At 38.5% G+C, this 27,636-nt stretch overlaps 1 protein-coding gene across 1 annotated transcript in view; it reads right to left on the minus strand.

The window, feature by feature from the left end:
* Positions 1-719: 719 nt before the first annotated feature.
* The window catches only part of ITGBL1 (integrin subunit beta like 1), a 73,599-nt gene continuing 46,682 nt past the window's right edge, over positions 720-27,636 (minus strand). Inside the window, exons 6-9 of the mRNA XM_088525669.1 lie at positions 20,743-20,859; positions 6,996-7,142; positions 2,398-2,511; positions 720-892 (exon numbers count right to left, since the gene is read on the minus strand). Coding sequence (XP_088381795.1) covers positions 801-892; positions 2,398-2,511; positions 6,996-7,142; positions 20,743-20,859 — 470 coding nt within the window. The 3' untranslated portion in view covers positions 720-800. The remainder of the gene's footprint in view (positions 893-2,397; positions 2,512-6,995; positions 7,143-20,742; positions 20,860-27,636) is intronic.

Below are 27,636 nucleotides of genomic sequence, written 5' to 3' on the forward strand. Positions count from 1 at the left end.
TATTCAGAATAGCAAATCATACGTTTTTATTAGTTTCTTTCATTATACTCCTATAGGTTATGCATTGAAAATATTGTAGTATGTAGAACAGATAACCAATTTATTGACACTTTAACCACAGAAAATAAAAGGTTCCCTTGTGGACAAGAGCAGATTCAAACACTTTGGGCCCTCCATTTATGATTGTCAGATAACCTCAGTTAGACAAATACAGTTTTCTGAACAAAAAAAAAAAAAAAAAAAAGCAATCATTAAAGTTTGGATCAGCTTTCAGCCGCTTTTCTTGATTTGGGAGCTGAGGCAGAACCAGAATTATTAGAAAGGTGGTCAAACAGCATACTTGCCAAACACCATATGATTGATCAAATGTATTATTTGGCAAATATTCAACTCTCTCTACTCTTCTACTGTTACATAGTGATGTGGCAATCTGACGACCAAGTAAATAATATTTAAAAAAAGGCTGGTTTATGTTTTTCTCCCAAGATTGCTTAAGAAATAGGCATTAAGGATGTAATGTGACCCCACTGATGTCAGTGAAAAACCATGGATAACTTCCACAGGGGCACAGGGGCAGTATTCTATTATTTCACCTTTTTTTTTTTTCTGCCTCCCAAGTGCAATCATTTTTAGTTTTCTCATGCACTTCTTAAGGAGCTGGCCTTCCAATGATTGTTACAGAGTATTTTCATACCCATATGTGCATGAACGCGCACACACACACAGAATATTTCTGAAATTAAATGTCCTTGCAGCCTAAAGAAATATCACACAAAATCCCTATTCTTCGATGTTCTTTCTTAAGGGTATTCTGTCCCCATCCAGATTTCACAAGCATTTCCATTCCATCCTTCCCAGCACTCACAGTTTCCACAGCTACAAACACCATTGCCTAGAACAGAATGAATAGAGGACAATTACCATAATTGAAATGTACTGCATTAAAATGTTTCTTATGGGAAGTGTAAAGCCATGCTAAAGTAGTTGCATTGTCCCTCTAACGCCTCCTACCCCACCTTTTTTTGTAAGGAAGCAATTACTGTACCATTGCATTAAGAAGTCACCCCAAACCTCCTTTTTTGAAGGATTAATAGCATTCTCTCAATAATTCCATCAGCAGAATTGCAAATAATGTAATTATGCCACCATTATTTGCAGCAGGTGTTGAGGCTCTGTGTTCACACTGCACTTCAAGGTGCAAGGAAAAAGGAGAATTACTTTCAACTATTATGAAGCAATAGAAAGTTATAGGCATCGCTTTGAACCTGAAAATCTTTACTCTTAAGTTCTCAAAATTCTATACAAATGAACACTATCTCACATTCAGTGCATTATGAAAATATATTGGCCCTATTTTGTCCAGGGGAAACATTAAGTATGGATACCCCCATTTTCTTTTTCATTTTATTTAAATATTTGGATTCTAAGGTTGAGGGAGCTACAGCCTGGTTTTGTCAGGTGGACTGTTCTTCCTACCAAATTCATGAAGAGCTGTGGCCATTCAGATGTAGCCATCTGTTGAATGGCCACTGCAGGTGAAGATCAGGTTTCTAGATGCCTTTTACTGCATACTTGCAAAAAAAATGGGCACTTGTTAATCAGGTTAGCCAGGTGACCATGTTTTTGAACAGAATTTGCTATTCCCAGCTCTGACTCTGCTCAGCTTGCAGACTTCCTCCACACCTGATAATTCATCCAGCAACAATTTTCTAAAATTAAAATATATAGCAGGCACCAGCTATCAAGTTAATGTAACAGTTCCCATGCTGCTGCTTGTCACTCGGGCTTCTTGCAATGACGGTTTGCTGGCAACCTGCCCCTTTCTATTTGCATCTGCCATCTGAACTCTCAGCCAGCACTAGGGTGAAGGCACCTTTAATCAGTAGCCATCACCTTATGAGGTTATATGAAAAGCTGTCAGGTATCTCGGCCTCCCGGTGAGGTCTGTCTGGGTGCCGGGAAGCTTTGTTAAGTCACATAGCTATTCCTCTCACCTAGCAAAGATGTGATCATCTGAAGTGAACACTTCCTGTGACTAGAATGCACTATACACACAGAAAATCCAGCCGTGAGAACAAAAGTTTCAGAAATCACATAATCCCCAGGCTGTCAATACGCTCTTTGACAAAGAGGAGCAAGTAAACTACTGCAGTGAAACTTGTTGATGGATTTCCTAACTGATCTACTTATTTAAATGGCTATACAGGCTTTCGCCTGTTGTTTTGCAATCTTAAGTTGATTATTGCCCCACATGAAGAAACAATTATGGTAGGTTTCAATAACCAGCAAATGCACTTCCTCCATCAGTGGAGAGAGATGAAGCTGCACTTCACCCAACATAATTCCCATCAACACAGTTTGTTTCTTGGAGCAATTAAGTATTAGTTCGTACTGCACCTGTGCAAATGAGACCGTCATGCTTGTCACAGTCTCTGTCATCACATTCACAGAAATCCCCCGAAATGTACCATTCCTGGGGTGAACAGATGCACCTTCCACAGTGGCAGGAACCTGAAATCACAGGTTGTTACTCACAGTCAAAGAGCACTAGCATTTTCAGACTAGATTGCACCATCCCCAGACAGCACACACTAGCACACACCGCACACGTAAAATTGCTGTCTAAGAAGCTATTGTATGAAAGAAAATAATCAAGCTAAAAGCTTTTTGAATAAAAGGATTCTTTCTGGGGGAGTGCAAGTATGGCAGGGCGCTCCTTCTGATGCTTTGATTCAGCTATTTCATTTAATCAGGACTCACATTTTGAGGCTTTCCTTTGGTTTCAGAGACCCACAATCAGGGCCACTCTTCACAGTAACTGTTCTCTTTTTTTTCTAGCTATAAAAGCTTACATTGTTCCTGACCTACAATTATTGAAGGCAATAAAATTGTTGCTGGGGGAAAAAAAAAAAAAAGGCCTTGTTCATCTAAGGCCTTTGGGAACAGGACCACAAAAGACCAGAGGTGCCTCAGACTTATATCCAGACCCTCAAAAGCTTCGGTGCTACTGACGCTACTGTTCCACCTCCGGCAGAATTATTAAATATTTGCTTGAGGTCAAAAAGAACATTTGTGCGATTAACTGTGGTTTGACAGCTTGCTCCCTCCTGCAGAGACATGAGCTCTTGCCAGGTCACTTGCCGGATCAAGCCACTCTTCTCCTCAGGGACATCAGGTCTCTCCTCCTCAGGCTTGAGAGGGACTTGGTGGTGATGTTCAGGAGAACACCGAAGTCACCAAGGCTTAGGTGGCACCAGAAACCTCTTCTTAAGATAAGTTCCCCCATACTCTACAATCAGGAGAAGGTTCATGTCTCTGAATCATAAAGAATAACATTTGACTCCACACAACCATGGGTCAGGAAGCCTGTAACCTGGGAAGATGGTGACAGTTCCGCAACTCAGAAATGCCACTGAGAAATGGCCTTTCCTTTGGGTCAAGGTAAGCTGCTTGGAACTCATCCAGAGCTGCCTAACCTCCTTCTCCATACAGAGTCCTCCTTCTCCATACAGAGTTGAGACACTTAAATGGAGTTTAATTCAGACGTGATACACTGCCAAGGCAAAAGTCCTTTTGTGGGTCCAACTCTAAGGGGCAGGTTGCTGTAGAACTGATTTTAAAGCAAAACAAAACAAGTCCCTCTTCCCCTCCCCCCGCCCCCCAAAAAGGAACAAATAAGTGACAATGGGGCGTAGAGTAAAAATAATCCAAAAAGTAGAGTAAGCAGCTGTTGACCTTTAATAGAACATGCTTCTAAATGGGTTAGGTTGTTGAGAATTGTTGAGAATGCCCTCTTCTTGCACTATTTCTGGAATTATGACGATAAAAATTCAACGTATTTAACACAGTGATTAAAAAAAAGAAAAAGGAAAAAACTTGATTCTGTTGGAATGTAACTTAAACAGAATTCATGGGTTACTACAGGGGCTGAGCCAAAGTAGGTAACATAATGCTGACTGTCTTCATGTTTCTTTCAATGACCTCTGCAGAAGCCCATAGAAAGAATGGAAGAATCTCAATATAATTTTTTTTTTAAATCTGTGTCTGTCAATGTCAAACATACTTCTGCAATTTTTTCCACTAATTCTGAAGAATCTATGATCCTTGAAAATTAACTCTTCAAACTCTGAGAGCGGAGTACCCAGCAGAATATTTAATATTTTAATTAAAAATGTAACTAATTCACTCTTCTTATTGTAAGCTCCTAAAAATTAATTTTTGAGAGATGAGATTTTAAATTGTAATATATGGATATATTCTGGATGTAATATATTGTGATATATGGAATTCAAAAATATCTACAAAGGGAGATAATGATTCGGATGTTTAGGAATGAAAGCATTTATTAAAGCATCTATATTTCTGTGAATTCTGTGAATAGAGATTACTGATCTATGGGAACCAGGAAATAACAGTGACATTTCCATCGATAAGGATAGAAATGCCTCCACACAGAGGCAGTGAAGAATAGCACACATACGGCATAGCTACTCTACAAAAACATACACTAAGACATACTTGAGAGTAACTTAAACTTGAAATCTCTGTTTCTACAAACAACACGGCAAAGATAGAGGCAGATAATGTTGAAAGCCCCATAGCATGAGAATTTTAGTGAAAGTAAGATAATTAGTAGCATGGTATTTAAAGAAATCTGTGGTAACCCTCCAGAATCAAATACTGATGCTGCTACCAGCAGATGTCCATGATATTTTAAGGTTATTTTGCAAAGAAATAGAGCATACTTGTCACCAAGTAAACTAAAGGAGACCAGACTCCACAGTATAAAATCTGTTACAGAGCATGAATGTATTAAGTCTTTTCCTTGAACAGGGCTTGCTGCTAGGGGAGCCTCCTCAGCCTAATTAAAACAAGTCTAATTAGTTGAGGGGTGTTTCCTTGGAATCCCGGCCAGATCCTCTCCAATCGTTTTTGGCTCATTAAGTAACCCAAGTCCTGCACAGTTACAGTAGCCATCTGTAGCCCTACGTTTACTGCCAGAGAGGCAGCAGCGTGGTGGGTGTTGCTGTTTTCCTTGGTAAGATTTTACTACAGGTGGTATAGCCAGGGAGCCAAGATTTTGCAAACAGATAGGAATTTGGAAATGTTGCTTATATTAAGAGAGTGTAATTTTCATGAAAATGTTTTCAGCAGTTATCTGATGAAAAACAGTTTTCCTTAGAGTCTATTAAATCCGACATACAAAAACTGAGGCTTCCTAAATCCATTATAGTGTTCACATGTTTGGTTAGGATTCCAGCAAAGATGGAAATAACCAACCCTGAAAGAACTCATTAGTGCATGGGTTCTAAAATCCCTGTTATTTGACCAATAACGGTTATTTATTGCTTAATGCACTGAAACAGAAAGAAAAAAAATCATTTCTGGCCTCTGGATGTTGTCAGCCTCTCCAGCTATAAACATTTTAAAGTATAGGTACCCAGTAATACATGATTTCCAAATATATACTTAAGGATTTGTTGAAAAAAAAATAAAAGAAAAAGGAACAAATAGACCAAAAAAAAGGGCGAGGGGGAATCATAAAGGCAAAAGCTTTGAATAATTTGACTGACTTTGCCTCTTCATAACTTACTTAATCAATATGACTGTGATAGTGGGTGGTACCCATCTTCAGCCAGGCACTTATCCAGAAAGCTGAAAAACAGGGTTCTGCATCCTACCCCAAAAAAGGTAGCCTGCCTGGCTGACCCCCCCCCGCCGGAGGACACTGCCAAATAATCCTTTTTTAGGTGGACTGGATCAGTCCTGTGAGTCTTGAAAAAAAAAATCTACCACAGTAGAAAATCTAGGCCTTTGAAGCCTGCCTTTTTGTAGCACTGGTTGCACGCAAATGGGTATAACATGGAGCAACTTTCAGGTCACTCTATTAGCACACCAGTGCTCAGATACCCAAACCACCTCCCTGCAAAGGGGGCAGTTTTGCAGTAGGCAAGAGAGACAGACAGATCTCTGCAATTTCCTGCCGGATGATCTGTTTCCAAAGCTTCAAAGTCATGTTGTCAAAGCTAATTCTCCTCAGAGTAAACTTTGCAGGCTGTAAAAAAATAACTTCCAGTCTTCCTTGCAAGAATGTGGCAGTTACCAAAGAATCAGCTGGGAATCTGCCCTATGTATAAGGATGCCAGGTGCTTTTTACAGCTATCTATCTAGTATGTTATTTTTCCCCCTGTCTATTTAAGAGATACATAAACAGAGGAAACGGCACGCCAGGGGCAGATGGGGTCAAGAGACATTGCGTTCTATCCCCCAGCTCAGCCCAGCACCATGTCTTTTCACCATACTATGTAAAAAATAGCACCTTTCACTGAGTGGGAGCCTAAAAGCCCTCCCTTGAGTAACGCAATTTCCTAGCCTGAAAGATTGCAAGGTAAGAACATTAAGAGCCAATTTTAGATAATTATGAAGATTTTCCAAATTTTATTTCTTCTTGTGACAATTTTTCACAGCTGGACTCAAGCTGATGCAACCATCTGAATGCAACATTAAAAGTAAGCAAAAGAGAGGGTTTGACAGGTTCTGTCATGGATTCTGCCTTTCCTTTGCTGCTGTGCTGGGGAGGGAAGGGTCAGCCTACCAAGCACTATCGCTGGGTTGCTGCTTCTTGAGATTGACCATCTTGCACCCTGCAATGTTACTGGAGTTAGCATCCCTGACCCTCAGACTGGACAGAGGACTAGCCTTTAGTTTGCAATAAACAGTCATTCAAAGCATACACGCAGATAAACACACACAGGAAATTATATGCTATTAACAAATTGCATAGGAGAGTAGCACTGTGTAGCATGCACGGCTGTGGTGGGTGTTTGACGAAATGGATGTAAATGCATTAAGGAGCCAAATATAACATCCTTTTAATAACAGGTGCCTTTGAAAGAAGGGCTACTAAACAACAACCCACTGCTGCACACATTAGTCTTCCAGAACATGATCATTTTCATCTGCTGATATGTGGTAGCTCAGCTAGCGGTTCTTACCCTTCCCTGAGCATAATACGCCATCCGCCGATTCGCAAAGACTTCTGCTCTCCTCCTCTGTCATGTTGCACTTTCTTGAATGCTGGCACAACTTTCCAAACCACCCATCCTCGCAAAAGCATTGCCCACAGGAGCAAACGCCATGACCTGCAAGGACAGCAAGGTAGGTTACGAGCAGAGCAAATGTAATGGAGTGACTGTGATCACAGCTGAGATCTTTGCATCCCCCAGGGTAAGGGGCACGTGGTGAGACAGGTAAGCACACGGCACAGCTTCCAGGCAGGATAGTCTTTGGCAGTTCTCTGTGTTAAACAGGGTGTCCTGGGGATACCTGGAAAGCACAGGCATGGTTCCCCACCTCCTGACCTCCCATTTTGATGGTTTTCTAAAAAGCCAAGTCAGTGGTAACAGATGTCCCATAATCCACAAGGTACTGAGGAAGCAACTGGCAGAAAGGAATAGAGGTGAAGTGGAAGTGTGGCATCACAGGATGGAAGGAATACCTTGAAGGCAGGGAAGAGCCAGGACAGACAGATCATGCTATGCCCGGGCTCTCATCTTCTCCTTCAAGGAGTGGACAGATGCCAGAAAGTCTGAGACGCATGCTGCATGTTATTGTAGCTTCGTTTCTTGGCTATCTAAAGATACCCTTCACTCTTCCTCTTTCTCCTGCACACCTCCTATATCCCATAGCACAGACACAACACCATTCCCGCCCATGACTTTAATCCTGCAGGCCCCACGCACATATCCCATATTACCACCCGAAGAAGCAGACCCTGCCACTGACCTATGCGCAATGCAGGACACAACAGAGAAGGAAATGGAACCAAAAGGTGCAGTCCTCTCCAGCAGCCAGTTACTACAGGTCATCCGAGCTGCCATGCATGGAGAAGTTGGAGTGCAAAGTCTGGATTTGGCATACTCTGCAATTCCTATAGATCAACTCACATAAAGCAATTTGAGGGAGAATGAGGGGAATTCCCCCATGTTGCTTAAACTGGTTGTACCTAAACCAACTGGTAACCCATAAAGAGTCACTCATCATCCTAAAAAACATCTTCTGTATCTCTTCCTCTCCAGACACAGGTGTACCTGATCAGCAGTTCATAAGTTTTGCACTTCCACTTCTGGTAGTATAAGAAAATGTTGAGGGAGCAGCAGGAAGGAGGAAGGGACCAGAACATTCTCCAGAGCATGCCCTTGCCCGATATCAAGGTATGATTTAAAAGAATGGGTAAGATACCCCCAGGTGGGGTCTCCCCATACGGACACAAAGATTCAAATTCTTAAATCAATATGAGAAGCTTTAAGAAAAGAATACAGAAAAAAAAAAAAAAAAAGGAAAGTGTGAGGAAAAATGGACAGGCAGAAGAATACATCAGCAATGGTACAACTATCAAAAGATGATTAATCAACAGGGGAAAAAGAAGAAGGGGGAAATGAAAGGCAAGAAAGGAATAGGAAAACAAACAAACCAAAAAAAAAAAAAAAAAAACAAAACTAGAGGGTAAGTGGAGGGAGTAGACTGAAATATTAGAGAAAGGACAATTAATGACAAATGACAGAAGGAGTAAAGCAAACCAAGAACAAGGGTTAAGAGAAGATCCTAGAGTGTATAACGGATTAAAAAAGAAAAGGAAGAGAAACAGAATTTTAGAGGATTATTTACTTAAAAATAGCAACAGCAAAATGGAAAAATACATCAGATGATTGAACACTGAGGGGGGATCTAGCTAGGAACAAGGTAAAGAAGACAACAAATGTGAAGAGGAATAAGGAAATGGAAAATGAGAGAAAGCAAGAAATGTTTCCCAGTGTTTCAATTTTCAACATCAAATAATATTTCTGCAGTAGAAAAGATAATTTCAAAGTTAATCTGCTTACCAAGCTTGAAAGAATCAAACTACATATACCAGTGATTTCTGCCTATCTTATCTACTATGCAGGGTAGGGGAGTGGAAATGAAGAGACTGGGATTATATGGAGGTATGTGCTAGGAGGAAGAGAAGAAACCGCAGGGATATCTATCAAAGCATTGAGCTGCAGCGTAGAGAGAAGGAAACCAGCGATTTTACTTTTCTGCTCCACAGCCTTCTCATGAGGCAACAGTGAAGCTCAACGTTGCATACAGGGAGGCAGCACCATTGAAGCCTACATGAGAAGCAGACCTTGTAGCTTGCTGAAAATTGAACTCCTTCATCTTTTACTGATAGCCAGATATTTACTAATTTAAATTAGTATATATTGGAAGCACCAAAGACTAGGAGCTGTTCTTATTTACAGCCTTCAAAATGGTCAGAAAAACTTTTTTTTTGGAAAAAGTCATATAACAATTACTACACTGCATATCATTTTTTAAACATAATTTTAAAATATTTTGGTCTTACTAACTACACAAATTAAAGTGATCAATAAAATAGCACAGTCTTATTATGATAGAATTTCTTCCTGATTTGCAAGTGATATTTAGCAATTACAAAACTACATATATGCATTTAATATATGAAAATATTCTGTATATACTAGCAATAGTGAAAATCTTGCTACTAGTTTAACTAGGGAACAGAAACAATTGTACCATAAATCAAAATATAAGAGGCCAAAAAAAACATATAGTTTTGCATATGCTGCTACCAGGTTGCATCAAAAATGTCCTAGTTTCATTCCATTGAATCTCAAAATCTCAAAGTAATGTGCAGTGAGAGCAACAAAAAGCACAAAAGGTCATTTTAGAATGGCAGATAATTCCTTTCATGGAGGAGTTTAAAATTAGAGAATACAGCAGTCATACACACAGAGCAAAGGGGAAAAGAAAAAAGCTCTAAGTGAAGGGGTAGAGTTCTGCACAACTAAATCTGCTGAAATAATGAAATACTGATTTAACTATTCAGATTTAAGTAGATTTATTGGAAATGTTCATTTATCATCAATTCTGATCTAATATAAAACACTTAAAATCACAAACTGCATATCGCAATGACTGTGAGATTAGTGATTATCATTTATAAAAGTCAGTGTTAATGAGCATTTAAATATATTACAGGATTTTTAAAGGTTAATCTCCAGAAGTGGTAATGGTGGAGGAAGGAAAAGGAGAGAGAAAAATAGTATTAAAGATACTGTCTCTTTCTTTAGACTTACAAATTAATCCAAGAACCATAAGATAAGAAATCTAGCACCTCAGGGGGACTAGTTTCTCAAACTAATATAAAATAATAAATATGGAATTTAATCAAAATTAACCAGCAAATAATGGAAAAAAATCTACAATCTACCATTTGATTTGAGAAAGCCATACAGACAAAGAAGGAGAGAGGAAATGAATAACAACTAATATAAATAGGAAATTTTATTGTGACTAAAATTGATATAAAAGGAAAAGAAAGGAGATCCCCTCAAAATCTGTGAGTGAATGAACAATAAGAAGTTTTAAGAATGTATTAGGAATATGAAAAATCTTAGTATAATGTAGGTTCCCTAATTAAGCACCATAAAGGAAACAAATATTTCTCTTCTGCATTTAAATAGCAATAGGATTTTGTATTTTTTCTTGTAGATATCTGATAAAGAACTTTCTATTACATTATTAACATAAGAGAATATTAAACAACATCTACCTGGAAAACATATTTCAAAATGAACATACCTCATGAAGCTACCTAAAGGATGCTGAAAGTGCTTGTAAAAACATTACAGGTTAATTGATTTTTAAATTGATTGAATTTCGGAAATGAAGGGAACTCTGGGAGATAGAAACAGGCAAGACACCCTAATAGAAACCCAAACAAAAATGCGAAATCATCATTATGATTTCATAATTAGTTGCTTAGTGTCATGCAAGTCTGCTAAGGTTGCAGTGTGGCTCTGGCTTAAGGAGCACAACAGATAGATAGGCAACTCAGTGAGAACTTCCAGAGTAGAGCGGTGGTGAAAAGAGCTAATGCACTCCTCACATGTAGATAATAGACAAGGAGTAGGACCAGAAGCGCAGAGGAATGACTAGAGCATTGCTGAGATGGATATTAAAATGATATGAATCACTGTGATATCCATGTTTGAAAAGATTTTGAAAAATTTGGAAGACTACTCAGTGGCTCCCAAGAAATTATTCAAAGGACAGAAAAAATGGCTTGTGGAAAGATCTTCAAAAAGCTCTGTTTAGCTTGGATATGTATACACATTGGAGGAGAAAAAAAAAATGGAAAAGCATTTGAGCAGAAGCTGCACTACTGTCTTCTAGGTACTAGTTAGGGGATTTTTCTCTGCACTACCAGAGGAAAAAAAAAGCAAAAAACAGAGTAAAAACCTGATACTACTACAAATTCATGTGAGAAATGAGATGGCAGTTTTACAAAGATGGTGATTACTGAAACAAACTTTGTAATGGTTTTGGCATGGACAGTTTGTTTTTCAGAATCTTCAGAGCACGGAGAGATGTCTTCTCCAAGACAGGCTTAAGCTGCCCACAGCATGCTGATTTCAACACAGGAGGAAGCCTCGGTCTAAAGTAATGATTACCTATAGTTTTATATTTAAGGCACTTTTGGACTCTATGTATTAATCTCTATTGATCAGCTTAAATGTTGATGCATTTACATCAACAAATTCATTTACAGCTCATTTTAACAGCAAATTAAATTAGAAACCTTAATTCAAGTCTAAATCACATTTCTTGCTATCTTGAAAGTTTTTTTAAAAAATGACAAAAAAAATGAGACAGAAAAACAGTTTCTATATATTTGTGCAAAGGCCCATCCTTTCATACATCTTCACAAATATCAGAGTGGCCAGGATGAAAATCTATAGCTCATTTAAAAGAAAATTCAGCAAAACAAAATATCTAACTAAAACCAAATTAATTTAATACCATCCGCACCATCCAGAACATACTATCCACATTACTATCTGTATCAGCTAAATTAGCCACTTTCCTATCCAATTCAAAACCTACTGGTCCTTTTGAATTTATTTGTTTCTGCTTCTATGTGTACCTCAGAGTCAGGATGAAGTAGCTAAGTGCAAAGGTATAGCCTTGCGTCATTAATCTGTATTCTGCACATAAAAAAATATATATCCTAAAGAACGCTATGCTTATGTCAAGTACCCTTGTCAAGTACTCAATGGCCTATCTAATATGGCCATTTTTGCTTTTCGGCATGAGTTTTAACCAGTAAGCTCGTGTTTGGTTTTTCTACCCTGGGAGAATCAATTGTAGTTTTCAATGACAAACAAACACACTGTAATCACAACTTTCTATTCAATAGTATAAAAATTTCTGATTAATTCTGTAACAATGATACATATTTCAGGAGACTGTAGATTTGACTGTAGTCAAAAGAATCTATTCTCTGCTCTGAAGAGCTTTTAATTGAAAAAATGAAAAAATGTGGGGAGAAAACAAACTATTATTTGGATCTAGCATATTAGGAACCACGGAGAAATTATGAGTTCAGCTCAGATGTTTACTGCCATTTGACATACCCTTACATATCAAAGACATCCTCATGATGCTGTAAGATGCATCCCTGTGTCCTTGTGGAGTCACAGCTGGGGACCAGGCAGCATAGCCCTGAGCATCAGAAATCACACAAGATGCCTAGGCTTGGACATCTGAGTACTTTGAATACTATGTCCCACAGTGCCAGAGAAGCCCATGGCAAAGTCAGGAGTTGAATCCGTATTTCTGAACTTCCAGAATAGTCAGTGCCAATAGCTGTCTTCATCTGGGAGATGACTTGGCATTATTTTTCTCTCCTAATAGGTGCTCATAGGCATTTTAGTTATTTTGGAAAGTTACATTAGTGTGCTATACACTCCTGTTTCTGTGAAGCGACATTAATGAAAGAAATGAGGGAATAGCGTCTAACAGCAACCACATCATAATATTAATAGATCTTTTTGCTTAATGAAGTGAATTATTACTCATAGAATTCTCATTTTCATGGTTACATCGTAAGAGCATGCACCTGAAATTATCTGTTTCACTGCACAGATGCATATAATAAATGTCATTCATGATTTCTGCAGTAGAAACTTTAGAACATAGAAACTTTCATAAAAAAGAATTCACTGTTTCTGTGATATATTTTTATCATATGAGGATGCACAGCTATCTTCCAAGAAAGGCAGAACTGCCTTTGAATCCAATTACTTAGTCTGGCTGGATAGTAATGAAAATTTTATATTCAAAGTAGCATGGTAATTAGGGGCAAGTCTTTTGAGAGGGAGTTCCTCCAAGGTATGTCTTGGTAATGGCTACATGACCCTCATGTCAAAGTCTCTATCTCTGTTGTAAAAATTTATAATATTAATTTAGAAGCCTGGGGAATTGTAGCTCTAGGTATATGTAGGATATATAAACCAGAGCTTTTCATGTTTTCTCTGCCATTACATAGAGACTTCTAATAGAAATCTAAGCCTCATGTGAATGCAGTATGTAATGGAAGTGTATGTGTATGAAACTGAAGAAACATCAGAACAAGGTTAAAAAAAAAATGGTCAGTACTGATTACCGGTAACTTATTCACAGCAATAAAATTGACGAATATGTTATTTAATCAAGACCATAGGGCCTAAACTCTGCAGAGACCATGGCACGACACCTTTTCAGCAGAAGACCACGTGTGTCACAGCAAAGGATGTGAACAAAGTTGCAGCTCATGGCATGTGTTATTTCCTTCTCTATTATCCCAATGGGAGGACTACAGCAATGGGGAAGTCAAAGTGAGGAAACAGAGACAACAGGCACCAGGCTTGCTTAAAATTTATGATCATAGAATTAAGAAAAATTAGGATTCAAAAGGATCATAGTAATTGTTGGATCTTAAGGGATACAAAAGACATGTCTAAAAATTCCTGTATGTTGTGGCCAGTCAAGAACAACTCAAGATACATAATGATGACATGTGGCGGCTGGTGTCTCTTCTCCTTCTTCCATGCCACACACAAGCGATCCTGGTCACACCACTTGGACACAGATATTTTGGTGCTAGTAAATATATGAGTCAGAGTGTGAGTGAATGAAACAGATGAGAGAATGTCTGAGTCACTAAAATTAATTTACTTGGAAATCTTATAAAATAAATATTGTTGTCCCCTCCTATATAGTCTCAAATGGTGTCCTGTTACACAGATTTCCTATAGGTAGAGAAGACAGTCATGAAAGCTGACCTGAGTAAGGAAGGAAACGCTCGGTATTTTCCTTGAAGAAAATCAACTCTTCCTGTTTTTACAAGCCATATATGACAACAAGAAGTTTGAATTAATTACCCAAAAAAAAACAGGGGGGAAAAAAAAGATATCCTGAATTCCCTGGGCCAGGGTCCTGGAAGGAACGGGGGTCCAGGAGAGTTGGCTAATATACAAGCACCACTTTCTCCAAGCTCAGGATCGGTACATTCCTACAAGAACGAAGTCATGCAAGGGGGGCAGGAGACCTGTGTGGCTGGGCAAGATGCTGTTGGATAAACTTATTTAATGAGAAAAAGAGTGCGTACATAGTGCAGAAGAAGGGTCAGACCACATAGGAACAATATAGGAATATTGCCGAAGAATGCAGGGATGGAACGAGGAAGGCCAAGGCCCGTCTGGAACTAGAGATAGTGAAAGATGTCAGGGGCAACAGGAAGGGCTTCTACAAATACATCAGCAGCAAGAGGAAGACTTGGGAAAATGCTGGTACTCTGTCGAATGGGGAGGATGCCTTGGTGATGGAGGATGCAGAGAAGGCAGAGTTACTAAATGCCTCCTTTACTGCTAAGGCTAGTCCCCATGAACTACAGAGCCCAGAGACACGAGAGAAAACTGGGAGAGAGGAAGACATTCTGCTGGTCAAGGAGGATCAGGTTGCGCAAAGGCCACTCCAGTCTTCCAGATGGGCAAGAGGAAAGACCCAAGAAACTACAGGCTGGTCAGCCTCACCTCCATCCCTGGAAAGGTGATGGAGCAGCTTATCCTAGACACCATCTCTAGGCATATAAAGGAAAAGAAGGTGATCAGGAGTAGTCCACATGGATTCACCAGGGGGATGCTGTGTTTGTCCAACCCGATAGACATCTACAATGGGATGACTGGCTGGATGGTTAAGGGGAGAGATATGGATGCCGTCTTCCTTGCCTTCAGCAAGACTTTTGAAATCATCTCCCATAATATCCTCACAGAGAAGCTCAGAAACTGTGAGTTTGATGAGTGGAGAGTGAAGTGGATTGAGAAATGTCTGGATGGCAGAGCTCAGAGGCTAGTCATAAGTGGGGCCAATTCTAGTTGGAGGCCTGTTGCCAGTGGTGTTCCCTAGAGGTTCAGTATTGGGCCCAGGGCTGTTCAACTTGTTCCTCCATGACTTGGACGAGGGGACAGAGTGCACACTGAGCAAGTTTTCAGATGATATCAAACTGAGAGGAGTGGCTGAGACTCCAGAAAGCTGTGCTGTTATTCAGAGGAATCTTGACAGGTTGGAGAGTTGGGCAGAGAAGAACCTCATGAGGTTCTACAAGGACAAGTGCAGCGTCCTGCACCTGGGGAGGAATAACCCCAGGCACCAGTACAGATCAGGGGTTGCCCTGCTGCAAAGCAGCTCTGCGGAGAGGGATTTGGGAGTCCTGGTTGACAGCAAGTTAACCATGAGTCAGCAATGTGCCCTCGTGGCCAAGAAGGCCAATGGGATCCTGGCCTGCATGAGAAGGAGCGTTGCCAGCAGGTGGAGGGAGGGGATCCTGCCCCCCTCCTCAGCTCTGGTGAGGCCGCACCTGGAGTACTGGGTGCAGTTCTGGGCTCCCCAGTACAAGAGGGATGTGGAGCTTCTAGAGAGGGTCCAGAGTAGATCGACAAGGATAATTAAGGAACTGGAGCATCTATCATATGAGGAAAGACTAAGTGAGCTGGGCTATTTAGCCTGCAGAAGAGAAGATTCAGAGGGGATCTTATCAATATGTGTAAGTACCTGAGAGGAAAATGTGAAGAGGATGGGGCCAAACTCTTCTCGGCGGTGGCCTGTGGCAGGATAGGGGGCAACGGGAACCAATTGAAACACAGGAAGTTCCATCTCCATGTGAGGAAGAACTTCTTTCCTGTGAGGGTGACAGAGCCCTGGAACAGGCTGCCCAGAGAGGCTGTGGAGTCTCCTTCTCTGGAGATCTTTCAAACACTCCTGGATGCCACCCTGTGTCACATGCTCTAGGTGACCCTGCTGGAGCAGGGGGGTTGGACCAAATGATCTCTAGAGGTCCCTTCCAACCTCAACCATTCTGTGACTCTGTGATTCAGAAGTCCAAGTGAATTTGCTCACAAGGAGATAAACAAATCGGACTTTTCAAAGTATTCTACTGCCACCAGTCAAAGATCTGCTTTATTAGGATGACCAGAGGTTTAGTTGTTTCTGGGTGTTGAGAAGAGGGCAAAAATCCATGACTAAATATAAAAAAGTGTCATCAAAGATGACTTTACATTTGGGGGCTGGCTATATGAAGTACAGACAGAAATGCTGACATGAAACAACATGAAAACCTAATTTTGATGCATTCCTAGAGCTATGTAGAGGCTCTGCTATGAGTACTTGTTATAGGTTTCAATATTTTCTAGTAGCCCCTAGGGCTAATAAACTGGGGCTACCAATCTTAGCTGGGGACAACCTGTGTTGTGCTACAAAAATTTCGAGAGTTATTTTGCTCTTAAGCTGCCTAATAGTGCACCAACTGGTAGTGTGTAGAGGACCCCAGAGGCCTTTTGCTGCTGTTTCGCTGTGAGAAGACCTCAGAGCTAGGGCAATAACAGCCCAAAGAACAAGTCAAAATGAATGGAGTTAAGAGCATTATCAGATCAATTTCAATTTGATTTTTATTGGTGACATCAATTCTTGTTGTCTGCTTGCTCTCCATCCTGAAAGAGAACAGAACATGTAGGACATAACAGCCAAGTCAGTGAGGTGGAGCAGCCAACGATGACATCACTGAAAAACATTACTGGACACAGTAGGGGAACAAATAATACTCATAAGCTGAGGACACATCTGCTGCTAGCAGCACAGCCATAACCTCTGAAAAGAGAAGAAGTCACTCTCACCAGGATACAGAATAAATAAACATCAAGCCTTGCATACACCAGTGACACCACTGTTCCGGGAAAGAACTCATGCTGACACAACTCTGATTCTCCAGTCATGTATGTGCTGCTGTTGGCACCAAAAGATAGAGCGTTTAACTTGCGCATGAAGGAATCAAAGAATGGGAAAAAGCCAAAGAAAAGATAATGCAAAATACTGCTGCGGATCTGCATTACAATACATCTGGGCAGCCTGGATAGGTATATCATCATCATCATCAAAAAAAAAAAAAAAAAAAGTGGAACTTAGTGGAACTTAAGGAAATTGATCTTTAAGTAGATTGTACCAGTCTCAAAAGCTACATTAAACACCTCCTCTAGCCACTGCACATTAAGTCTTTGTGCAGAGGCATTGACCAAGGGAGGGTAATAGCAGAGAAATGTGGAATCTGTACTGAACCCTACTGCAACTTCTACCTTTGTGAAGACATAACGTCTCTATTCCTGGTACCGCAGTGATGGACAGCTGAAATTTTAATCGAATGACTCACTGCAATCATGCAGAAACATAGTAATAGGGTCTCACTCGGTTGTACCCTAATTTATCACATCCTTTGCCTTATGTCTTTCTATCACTGCATGGACAGCTGGTCTGGAAAGTAAGCTATTAATCAGTCTCTGCTGGTCAGAGGAGGTTAGTGACAATTCTTATTCAAATCACTTAGGCTGTCATCCATATTTCCCATTTCAGCATGCATTTAATCTGAAAACACTGGTCTTTCTTCCTCGTGCTTACAGACACTCTACGTTCACTGTCAGACACTGCACATTCACAGCCTGGCTTCCAGTTCTCCGCAGCCACTGTTACCACAATTATTTCTTCTGTAGTACCAAGAGTTTAAGCGCTGACAGCAATAGCCTCAGTTGTGACAGTAATAGAAAAATAATAAAAGAGGAGAAGGAAAGGGGAAAGGATAAGCAGCTCGGCAGCAGTTGTCAGAGTCCAGCTGATATGGGAGACTGGACAAAGGGAGGGCAAAGCAGAAAGGATAACAGAGATTTGTATGACACTAGCACAGAATTAATCAGAGAAGTTCTATTAATAGGCAAGCAGAAAGGAAACAAGGTTAAAGTTGCAGGATCTCCTAAAAGGGAAGGAAGGAGAAAAAAAATATCAAGGAAAATTCAAAATGTCTGATCAGAAAGATGAGAAATGGCAGGCAAGTGAAACATCTGACAAATAAATAAGGGTAGGCCTGAAACTATTAGTAGCGTCAGAGGCTATTGAGAATGCGAGAAGGAAACAATGAAAAAAAGTCCTATATTTGGTCAGAAGCTCACTAAAAATGTGAGAAAAGAAATGCCAATGATAAAGGGGGTAGAAGTCAGAGTGGAAGATGCCCAGAAAATGTGTAAGGAACAAATATTATGAGTTTGAAAGAGAAAGGACTGGTGGTCTTAAATGGTGAATACAGAGAACTTCAATCACTGGAGGCTATCTGAAGATAAAGGAAATGTAAATATTCCTGTACATAGTTGTACTTAAGTAGATGCTGTCTTAAGCTGCTGAAGTTTAAAGAATTAGAAAGAAAATAAATTAGCATTAAGGTTCTCCTCTTGAGACAGGTAAGCCACAAGCACAGATGAACACAAGACAGAAGCAGGAGTGAAAAAGAATGAGAGTGGTGTATGGAAGAATACTGAGTGATAAGATATCTAAGTATAGATATCTTATATATAGATATAGATATCTATATCACTCAGAATCTTAGGGCACTTTCTGTGAAAAGATCAAGATATATGAAAATAAACAAACATGAATATAAAAGAGGAAGGATAAAACAACTCTTAGGTATAAATTAATAAAAGTTGACAGGATCACATAGTGATACGATAGTATCATGCTTTAAGGTTTAAATTGCAATAAACCAATCTTGAATATTCTAAAAATAGCTAAAGTAGCATTTAGAAATAAAATAGAGAAAAAGAAATAAAATATCAAGAATATTCAGAAACAATCTGACAGTTATTTACCATAGTAATCCCGAAAGATCTGCCATGCAAATCCACTAACTGAGAGGACAGTGTCTGTAGTGGCATGACATCTATTTACAAAAATTGAGATGCTAGAGACCAGTCTCATCTTACTGACTTCATTGAGCTACTAGCGATAAAAGTTGTTCTAGTTGCCTCCAAAGAGAGGCATTTCAGAGGTCAGCTCAGATCTTGCTGCGTTTAACTTACATAGATGTAAACATACAACATGCTTCCAACTCCCCTTTAACTTACAAAGGAGCCCAGGACAACAGGGCTGCAGACTTTGGCACCTTTTTCACAGTTTTGGCAAAAGGTTCATAAATGACCTCACTCAGCGGGCCTGTGAGAACTACAGGCTGAACCCTCTGAGGTCCTGCCAGCACACAGTGCAATGGCAAAAAGGACAGTATAACTTCAGTTCTGTTTTTCCATATTATTCTTTTTCACTTGCAGACAGTCATTACTAATTAAGCTATCAGTTTGAAGGAAAGCAGAAGAGCTGAGCTGAGACTACATTTGATTCATAACTTCATGAGCTATTTTCTTCCTTTCTAGTCTTCATTTCTAAATTAGGAAAATTAGTTTAAAATGAATGTTTTAAAATAATTAATTAGTTTTCACATTGTCATTGGAGAAAACAGCCTTGACGAAGGGGTTGGATGTCCATTTTTTACTACACAGGAGTCACTCTAGATCACACTTTAAACTGTGTGAAACTGCATAGTAAAAAAATGGACACTGACTCAAGTGTCGACCTGAATATTCATTTACGTATGAGGTTTTCAGGCCTACGATGAATGTTAAAGCTGTCAACAAAAACAGAATTTGGTTAAAAAGGAACAATGAAAATTTCTGTCTATAATTACTGAAATGTGCAATTTAGTAGTGTTATTGCTTACACTGAAGCACTGTCATCAAATAATATAAAAATCTGACTGACATAAATGGCAGGGATATTTTTAATATGTAGAAAGGGTATATTTAGGGTAAATACTACTTAAGTGTTTTTAAAATGTTTTACTTAAGTGTTTTTAGTATCTTTTGATATTTATGCATTTAAATAATATAAAACTATCTTGAAATATTGCTTCATACCAACCTTCACCAAAAATCAGTGAGTGCGGTTTGCATTGCCAACATTAAAAATAACCTGCTGCTTGTAGAGTTCTATATCAAAATACCTGAAGCATTTAGATTATTTCAAGATATATATTTAACATAATGGTGCAGTGGTGCTGTTTTTTTAGAAAATAGGAAACAACCCTATCACTTATTATAAAACATTCAGAAATATTGCTAGTCATTATTAGTTTAGAATATAACATTCTTAGTAAAACAAACATCAACAATTCTAACCAAAAAAGGTAAAATTAACTCTTTTTAATTTCCCTTTAAGCATCTGTATGTTGTCTAATGAACTCTGATGGAAGTTGTGATACATTGCAACACTTACACATGTGTTGCTAGTGCATCTAATCTACTTTGTTGTTATTGTGTCTGAAGTTTTAAATAAATATTAGCCTTGTTTCTTAGAAAGATCTATAATCCATTATAAATAATCAGCGATGTCAATATTCTATATTGCCTTTATGTTATAAAATCAGGGGAAAAAAAGAGGAAGTTACTTACAAACTTCCAAGATTTATATTAATTATATTAATTGCATGCCTACCACCACAGACGTTGCCATCCACGTTTTCACACTGTCGATCATCACATTCACAGTTTTTACCATGAACTCTGTTGTCTCCTGGGGGGAAACAAGTGCAGTGGCCACATTCACATTTCCCTGTAAGAATGAACAATTGTCAGGGTCATGATTTCAATAAAATAAATGAAATGAAATAAAACAGTAAACTTTTTCTATTCCCTACCTCTCAAAGTCAACAGTCACTATAATAGCTAAAGTATGCACATAAATACCCTTAAAAAACTCTCCTTCCTCCACAACATCCAGAAACAAAATGTATCACAGTTATTTCCTGGTGGGAGCAGCAACAATTTGCAGTCACTGGAATTGTATTTGTTTCATTTCTCAGCTTTATGTAGCAGAGCAATGCCATACATTTAACAGCATAATTAACCTCTGTAACTAATCTAAAATATTTAGTATAAACAAGAGAAACTCAAAAATTAATATGGTTAAAATTAAATAATCTAGGCACAAGGCTATCTTCAATTTTTCTGTCAGGCATTTGGAAAGCAAAAAGACTCTTTTTTTTTTTTTTTTTTTTTTTTTTGTCTCAAACCCAGGGAAATAAAAGTGGAAAGGACAATCTCTTCCACAGCCTCCCTTTCTGTCAGCCTCTTCATATGGGAAATACAGGGAGCTCAAGGGAGAACAGAGACAGACAAATTCCCACAGATTTTCTGCTCCAAAGTCCTCAGAGCAGGGAGAATGAGGTGGTCAAGTGGAAAAGAAACAAAACAACAACAACAAAACTACAATCAAGAACCCCCTTATGTGGCACATATACAAATCAGGTTCTTAATTGAGGGCAACATTATTTCTGCTATTTTCAAATTTCTAAGTGTTTGGCTTCATATTTTTGAAATTCTAGTAAAGCACAAAATACACAAAATATGATACTAAACATATTTTAAAGTGAGAAGAAATATGAGGGATTCCAGAAAATAGATTGCATGCAGAAAAGGACCACCAGAGACATGGATTAGGCTGTGGAAAAGCCTGTCTTTTTGGAATTCCTAATTTAACCACTCACATAGGCCTAGATATTGTTCCACTGGTGGCAGAAGCAAATTTATAGTAGGCGTGACTGCTGCTACAAAGCAATAATAATAATAATAATTTCAGTCTATTGGATTTATCCAAACAGTTCAGTGTGTGTAACATATTTTTCAGCATTTGCTGAAATATTTTGCTGAATCTGAAAGCACTGTTAAGGAGGACATTAATAAAGCTTTTCTGTGACAAACGGTCAGTGTAACTGCTCATTGCTAAACTTGTTCTAATATGTTACATTTGTTTTGAAAAAAACAGTCTAATTAAATTGGAGACAGGTAGAATTTTATCACCATGGAAAAATTCTCAGCCTGTTTCACAGCTTCCCTACTCATAATCTTCCAAATTTTAGTGCACATTACACTTTAGAGCTTAAATTTATGTGCCAAGATCTAGAGTGACAGCTTATGAACAACTTAAGTACAAAATCTTCAAAAAAGAAATGCTGATAGAGAAAATAATAGAGACTATTTTGATACCTTTAAAATTTACATCGTTTTAAAGCTATACACTGCATTAGAAATTAATTGCAGATCTTAGTTGAAGTAATAAACTGACTACATGAAGTGGCATCTACAACATCATGAAACACAGTAGGATTTGAATTTGTCTCAATGTGTAAGACACGTTTTTCTACAGAATGCTAGATGCTATTTGAATGCATTCTTTTCATTTCTAATACACAAATAGACAGCAACATTAAATTAGTCCAGCTTATTGGTATCTGGGGCTCCCACAGTTTCTTTATATCCACCCAGCTTAGAGATCTTACAAAAATGTCACATCAAGTACCACCCATAGGCAGACTGAAGCCTGAAAGACGATAAAAAACATTTCAAGCGAGTCTGTTTAAAGAGAGGAGTCAGGACAAGTGAAAAATCTTTTAGACAGGAAAGCAAAAGAAGTTTCTGTAATGAATTAACAAATTAGAATAACCTGAAAGGTCAGTGGACCTCAGTAAAACTAAAAGTCTTTCAAAATGGACAGAAGTCTCAGTTAAGTACACTGGGAAAGGATTTCTCTGAGCTGTTATCTTGCTTTGAAACATGCAAAGATATAGTTAGTTTAGCATATTGCTATAAGCAGTACTCAAATTACTACCTCCTTCATCATTCCTTTTACAAATGTTACAGAATCAACGGTAGGAACATGAGAAACGAATGTGGTGGTGTCACTAACTAGTTAAAACTTTGTACCATCTTAAAATACATATTTTATCTTCAAAAGCACCAACAGTGAGGTTAGATCATTTGCAAAGCAAAATTAACAATTAAAGCATTTTTGCTTATGGACAATTGTCTATATAGGATGCAGAAGGCATAAACTTTAAAGACTTTGTTTATCATCATATAGGCAAACTCAATGATTAATAGCATGTCACAACAATAAATTCCGGGTCGCTCCAGGAAAAACAGAAGATATTTGAAGATCACTTCAGCCATTCTACTGTTTTGTCAGATGTATCTGTTCCTGAAGTAACAGAAGCCACACCTTACTCTGTGACCTTTTTGCCTTCTTCCCAGTTATTGCGATAACCATATTTGCCGCACAGATTCATCCATTCAAAAGTAATTTGAAGCTCACATAATATTGCAAGGGATCAGTCCTTCACTAAACATACCCTTTCTTTGCCTGCAATAATAGGTTTACCATAGCAACCTCATTATAGAGGGAAAGCTACTGCCAAACACAGCCTAAATTCTCTTTAAATTCCTGGGCACACAGAAGCAATTAAACACACACCGACTATCATATTCTGCATCTTTGTAACCATCTGAGCAGGACCTGAAGCTTATGACTAATAGAAATAAGTTCACCTCAGACGTTTTATACTAAGCTCTCCTCCTTGCTAAGCAGGGGCAGCAAATTTCATTGCCTGATGACTTCAGATGAAGGAAACTTTATGATGGAGGCTGTATTAGCAACTAACATTGAAAAGCTTAGTCTACTTACTACAATGCGAGATTCCAAAAATAGCATAATTATAGAAGACATTTGCCCACATTCTTAGGTATTTTCTCACACTCTATTTGAATAATACTTTACTCCCAGGGAAGTCAATAGGAGCATTAACTTATTCCTGCTAGATAACTGTAATTGTCTGAAGACTTTAAAAAGACTTAGGCTCAGTGATGTTCTTTTTTTTTTCTTTTTTTTTTCTTGAAGAGAATATTAAAATCCACAAGTGCTAGATAACTGAATATAGATGAATACCAACATGAATACTTTTAAAAACCTGTGCCTTGAGGATTTAGGTTTTGATTTTTTCACCACTTACTAGAGCATTTTTTTCGTTCCCCTTGTTGAACATTTATGGAAGCATAACTAAAGTAAACAGTGCCTAAACTTGCATTAAATCTACCTCCTGCAAACTGTGATGACCATTAGCTGCACACATTCAGACCGACTTCCAGATGGATTGCCTAAAAGTCTTTTTTTTTATATACAGGTGATTTTCATTTTACAACATTGTGAGAGGAGTATATAATTTGCGTAACATATCATTTTTTGCCCAGTTATAGTCAGGAAAAAACATCAGGAAGAAAAAGAAATGTAAAAATAAGCAACTCTGCAATATATGTGTTTTTTTTTTTTTCTGTGCACAGTACTCAATTTATGTGTTCTAAATGTAAAAAAAAAACATAAGTTGTTGTTGTTGTTGTTGTTGTTGCAAAGAAGAATACAGGGCCAAACTGCAAACTCAAGTTCTAGCTATAACTATTCATATAAAAATAATTTTACTGACTAGAAAAAATATATTTCTGTCTTGTACTTGTAAGGATCCCTGTCTTTTAAAATGTAGGTGATTCTTGGTGCTAAAGGACTGTTTCTGGGGTGCCAGAAAAAGGTGCCTCTGGAGGCATCTTTAATAGGTGCGAAAGCATTCTTGAAACCTCTTTGAATACTGGAATGCCTGTCTGATCCCAGAAAGTATGAAAATCTGGAATTAGTTTTTGCAAGGATTTTGGGCAAACAGGAACAACGTTCTGCTAGCAGCATGGGAACAATGTCATCTGCACTCTCTAGTTATGTTGGGAGGTGGGGAGGGAAGTCTTCCTCTCCTAAAAAGGGTTTATGAACACATTTTGGCATGGTTCAGCTTGTCTCAAATGAGCAGATATGGAACAAAACAGCCCAATGAGCTAACGTGTTGCTGGTTTAACTTTTGCTCTTTAGCTAAAGGAGTTTGGCTTTGACATGAAAAATGTGATTCTCCTGCTGGATCTGAACAGTCCCTTCTGCACTGAGGTGCTGTTTTACTGTCTCAGAGCCCCAAATCTGGTTTGCTTTTTGTGCAGAGTGCTCAGCTGTGCTTTGGGAGCAAGGAAGACACACCGTGCTCACCATGAGACACCAGGTTTTCTCAGCGTTACCTCTGTTAGTGCGTTCCTTGTGAAGACCTTCTGCTAAGGGATGTATGGGAGACATAGCATAGTGTCCTGTCTCTGCTATGTCCCACACCATAAGAGCCTTTGCAGGAAAGAAACTCTTCTACAACACCTAACACCAACAGCCCGGGAGAAGATGTCTTGTAGAGCAATTTCCTGGCAAATAAAACATGTGGTGGGAATACCAATGCTTCTGTATTCAAACTGAAGCTGCCAGCTTCAGTTGGCCTTCAGTTGGCCTGACTGAAAAGCCGCCAGTCAGGAGGCTTTTCTTGCTGTGCATGGGTGTTGCATCAAATAGGTGGTTTTGTGGTTTCGTTTTGGTTTTGGGATTTGAGGTTTTTATTTTTTTTTTTGGAAATGTTATGACTAGACTTAATCTTTCCTCATAAGGCTCAAGCAGCAAGCAAAGCATCTTTTTCTTTTCCTATAAAACATTTTGATATTGCACAATGTTTCAATGTTTCACTGAAAATCAAAAGATTTGATCAAAATATCAAAATATGTATCTATCTTCTCAGACAGAGACAGTGCTGCACCTCCAGCAGGAAGAGCTACTTTCTCAGATTTGGGTTAGGAACTAGCTTTCTGTTTCTAAATCAATACATAGAAAAACAAACATATACCTTAAGTTTACTCATAAAAGGAGATTATTTGCAACATGAGTGACCCAAGACCTCAACTAAAGATATAAAAATTCCAGGGAAGAGCTTAGCTGAATCATACGGACATAAAATGAAATGAAATGAAAATTGCTATAATAAATCTAAAGCCAAGTTTCCAGTCTTCAGATTTCTGGACTTTTTGTTCAAGAATTTTGTATACTGAAGCGAATTTTTAACAGCACGCTCAGAGAATTTTATATAAATATAACCAGTACTTGCTACAGCATGTAATTGTTATAAATATCTCTATTTACTTCACTTTTACTAACCTGCCCTGCTACTACCCTATTCACAGGGCTGAAGTAACTCTTCAATGAATTAATCATATCACAACACTATATCACACACTTGGAAGACTCGTATCTGTAGCTAAAGAGTTCTTGTCCCAGGCTGCATTATCTCATCTTAAACTCTTATGGGGCTTTAAAGGTCAGCTTGCTCCCACTTAATGCTGATGTTGATATGCCTGGTCTTAATTTTCTTTCCACACCATGCTTGTAATCCCTATCCAAAATCTGTATTAAATGTTCAATGATACTGGGGCATTCACTTATATATGAAGCATCATAGTGCTCCCTGTGAATTGGAAGCGAACAGGCTGTAAAACTTCACAACTAACCAAGATGTCCCTCACATAATTATTACATGCTTTTTTTTTCTCAGACAGAAAACTTTTCTGCCTTTTTTTAAATAGAATTGATTCATAATGCGTATTATTAAAAAATGCATATGCATATGTATTAACACAGACATATTAAAAAACTACTAAAAATTGTTTATTCTTAAAAAAAAGGCAGAAAACAAGTATCCCTAAGAGAAAAAACTTTGTGAAATAAAAGAATTATTTTATTCCAAACAACAAAACCTCACAGCAGCATAAGCAACTGAATATCCAGGCTTTTGAAAGCAGAGGTTATGCAGCAGCAATTGCAAGTGGCTGAGACTTGCCCCCTGCATTGGTATACATGGTATGTATGACTGGAAGCCTAATTGCACAGTTGGTATATGGCATGCGAAGTAAATGTTTATCCTTTGTGACAGACTAATAGTGAGATACTGCTCTCCTTCAGACATATCCACTCAGCAGAACCACTTTGCAGATTTAGCATCAGATAGTCTTTTACAGCTCTAGTTGATTGGTGCTATTGATTTTTAACTTCTTTACCATGTGGCTTCTCTTGTATTTTTTTTCTTTTCTTTCTCTTACTTTAAACATTTGGATACGAAGCACTGCTGTGCCGTTAGCTTCCTTTTCAGATTGTTAACTTGTTGACATCTGCTCTCATCATCAAGCCCGCATGCCGCCTCCATCTGCCTGCTCGCAGTGGCAGTGCTTTGAGGATATACTTCTCGAACGCTGCTATTGTGTTTCTGTACAGCAAACAGGGAATTTCTAAAGGAGATCCACTACAGGAGTCATAGAGAACATTTCTGCCCACTTTAGAAAAAAAGCAGAATGTTAGTCATACATATAATTTTTCCTGGTGACATATTTCTAAAGTCACTGGTGTGACTTTGTCACTTTGTCACATCCTTGACCACTCGATCACCACGTTAGGGGGGCAAGAATGACTACTAAGGCAATTGTCTGCATGTTGGAAAGAAATGTGATAGTCAATGGCACAATGTAGAAGAGAAAGGTGTGGAAAAGACAAAAAAAAAGAAGATGGCAAAACACTTTCTAAAGAAATATGTTATTGAGGCTGAGAACAGTGGAAAAGGAAGAAAAGAAGGAATTAGTTGGGGGAAGAAACAGACTAGACACATTA

Source organism: Tinamus guttatus, unplaced genomic scaffold (genome assembly GCF_059628265.1).
Source record: "Tinamus guttatus ecotype Peru unplaced genomic scaffold, ASM5962826v1 Tinamus_guttatus_pri_ptg000235l, whole genome shotgun sequence".
Taxonomy (NCBI): domain Eukaryota; kingdom Metazoa; phylum Chordata; class Aves; order Tinamiformes; family Tinamidae; genus Tinamus; species Tinamus guttatus.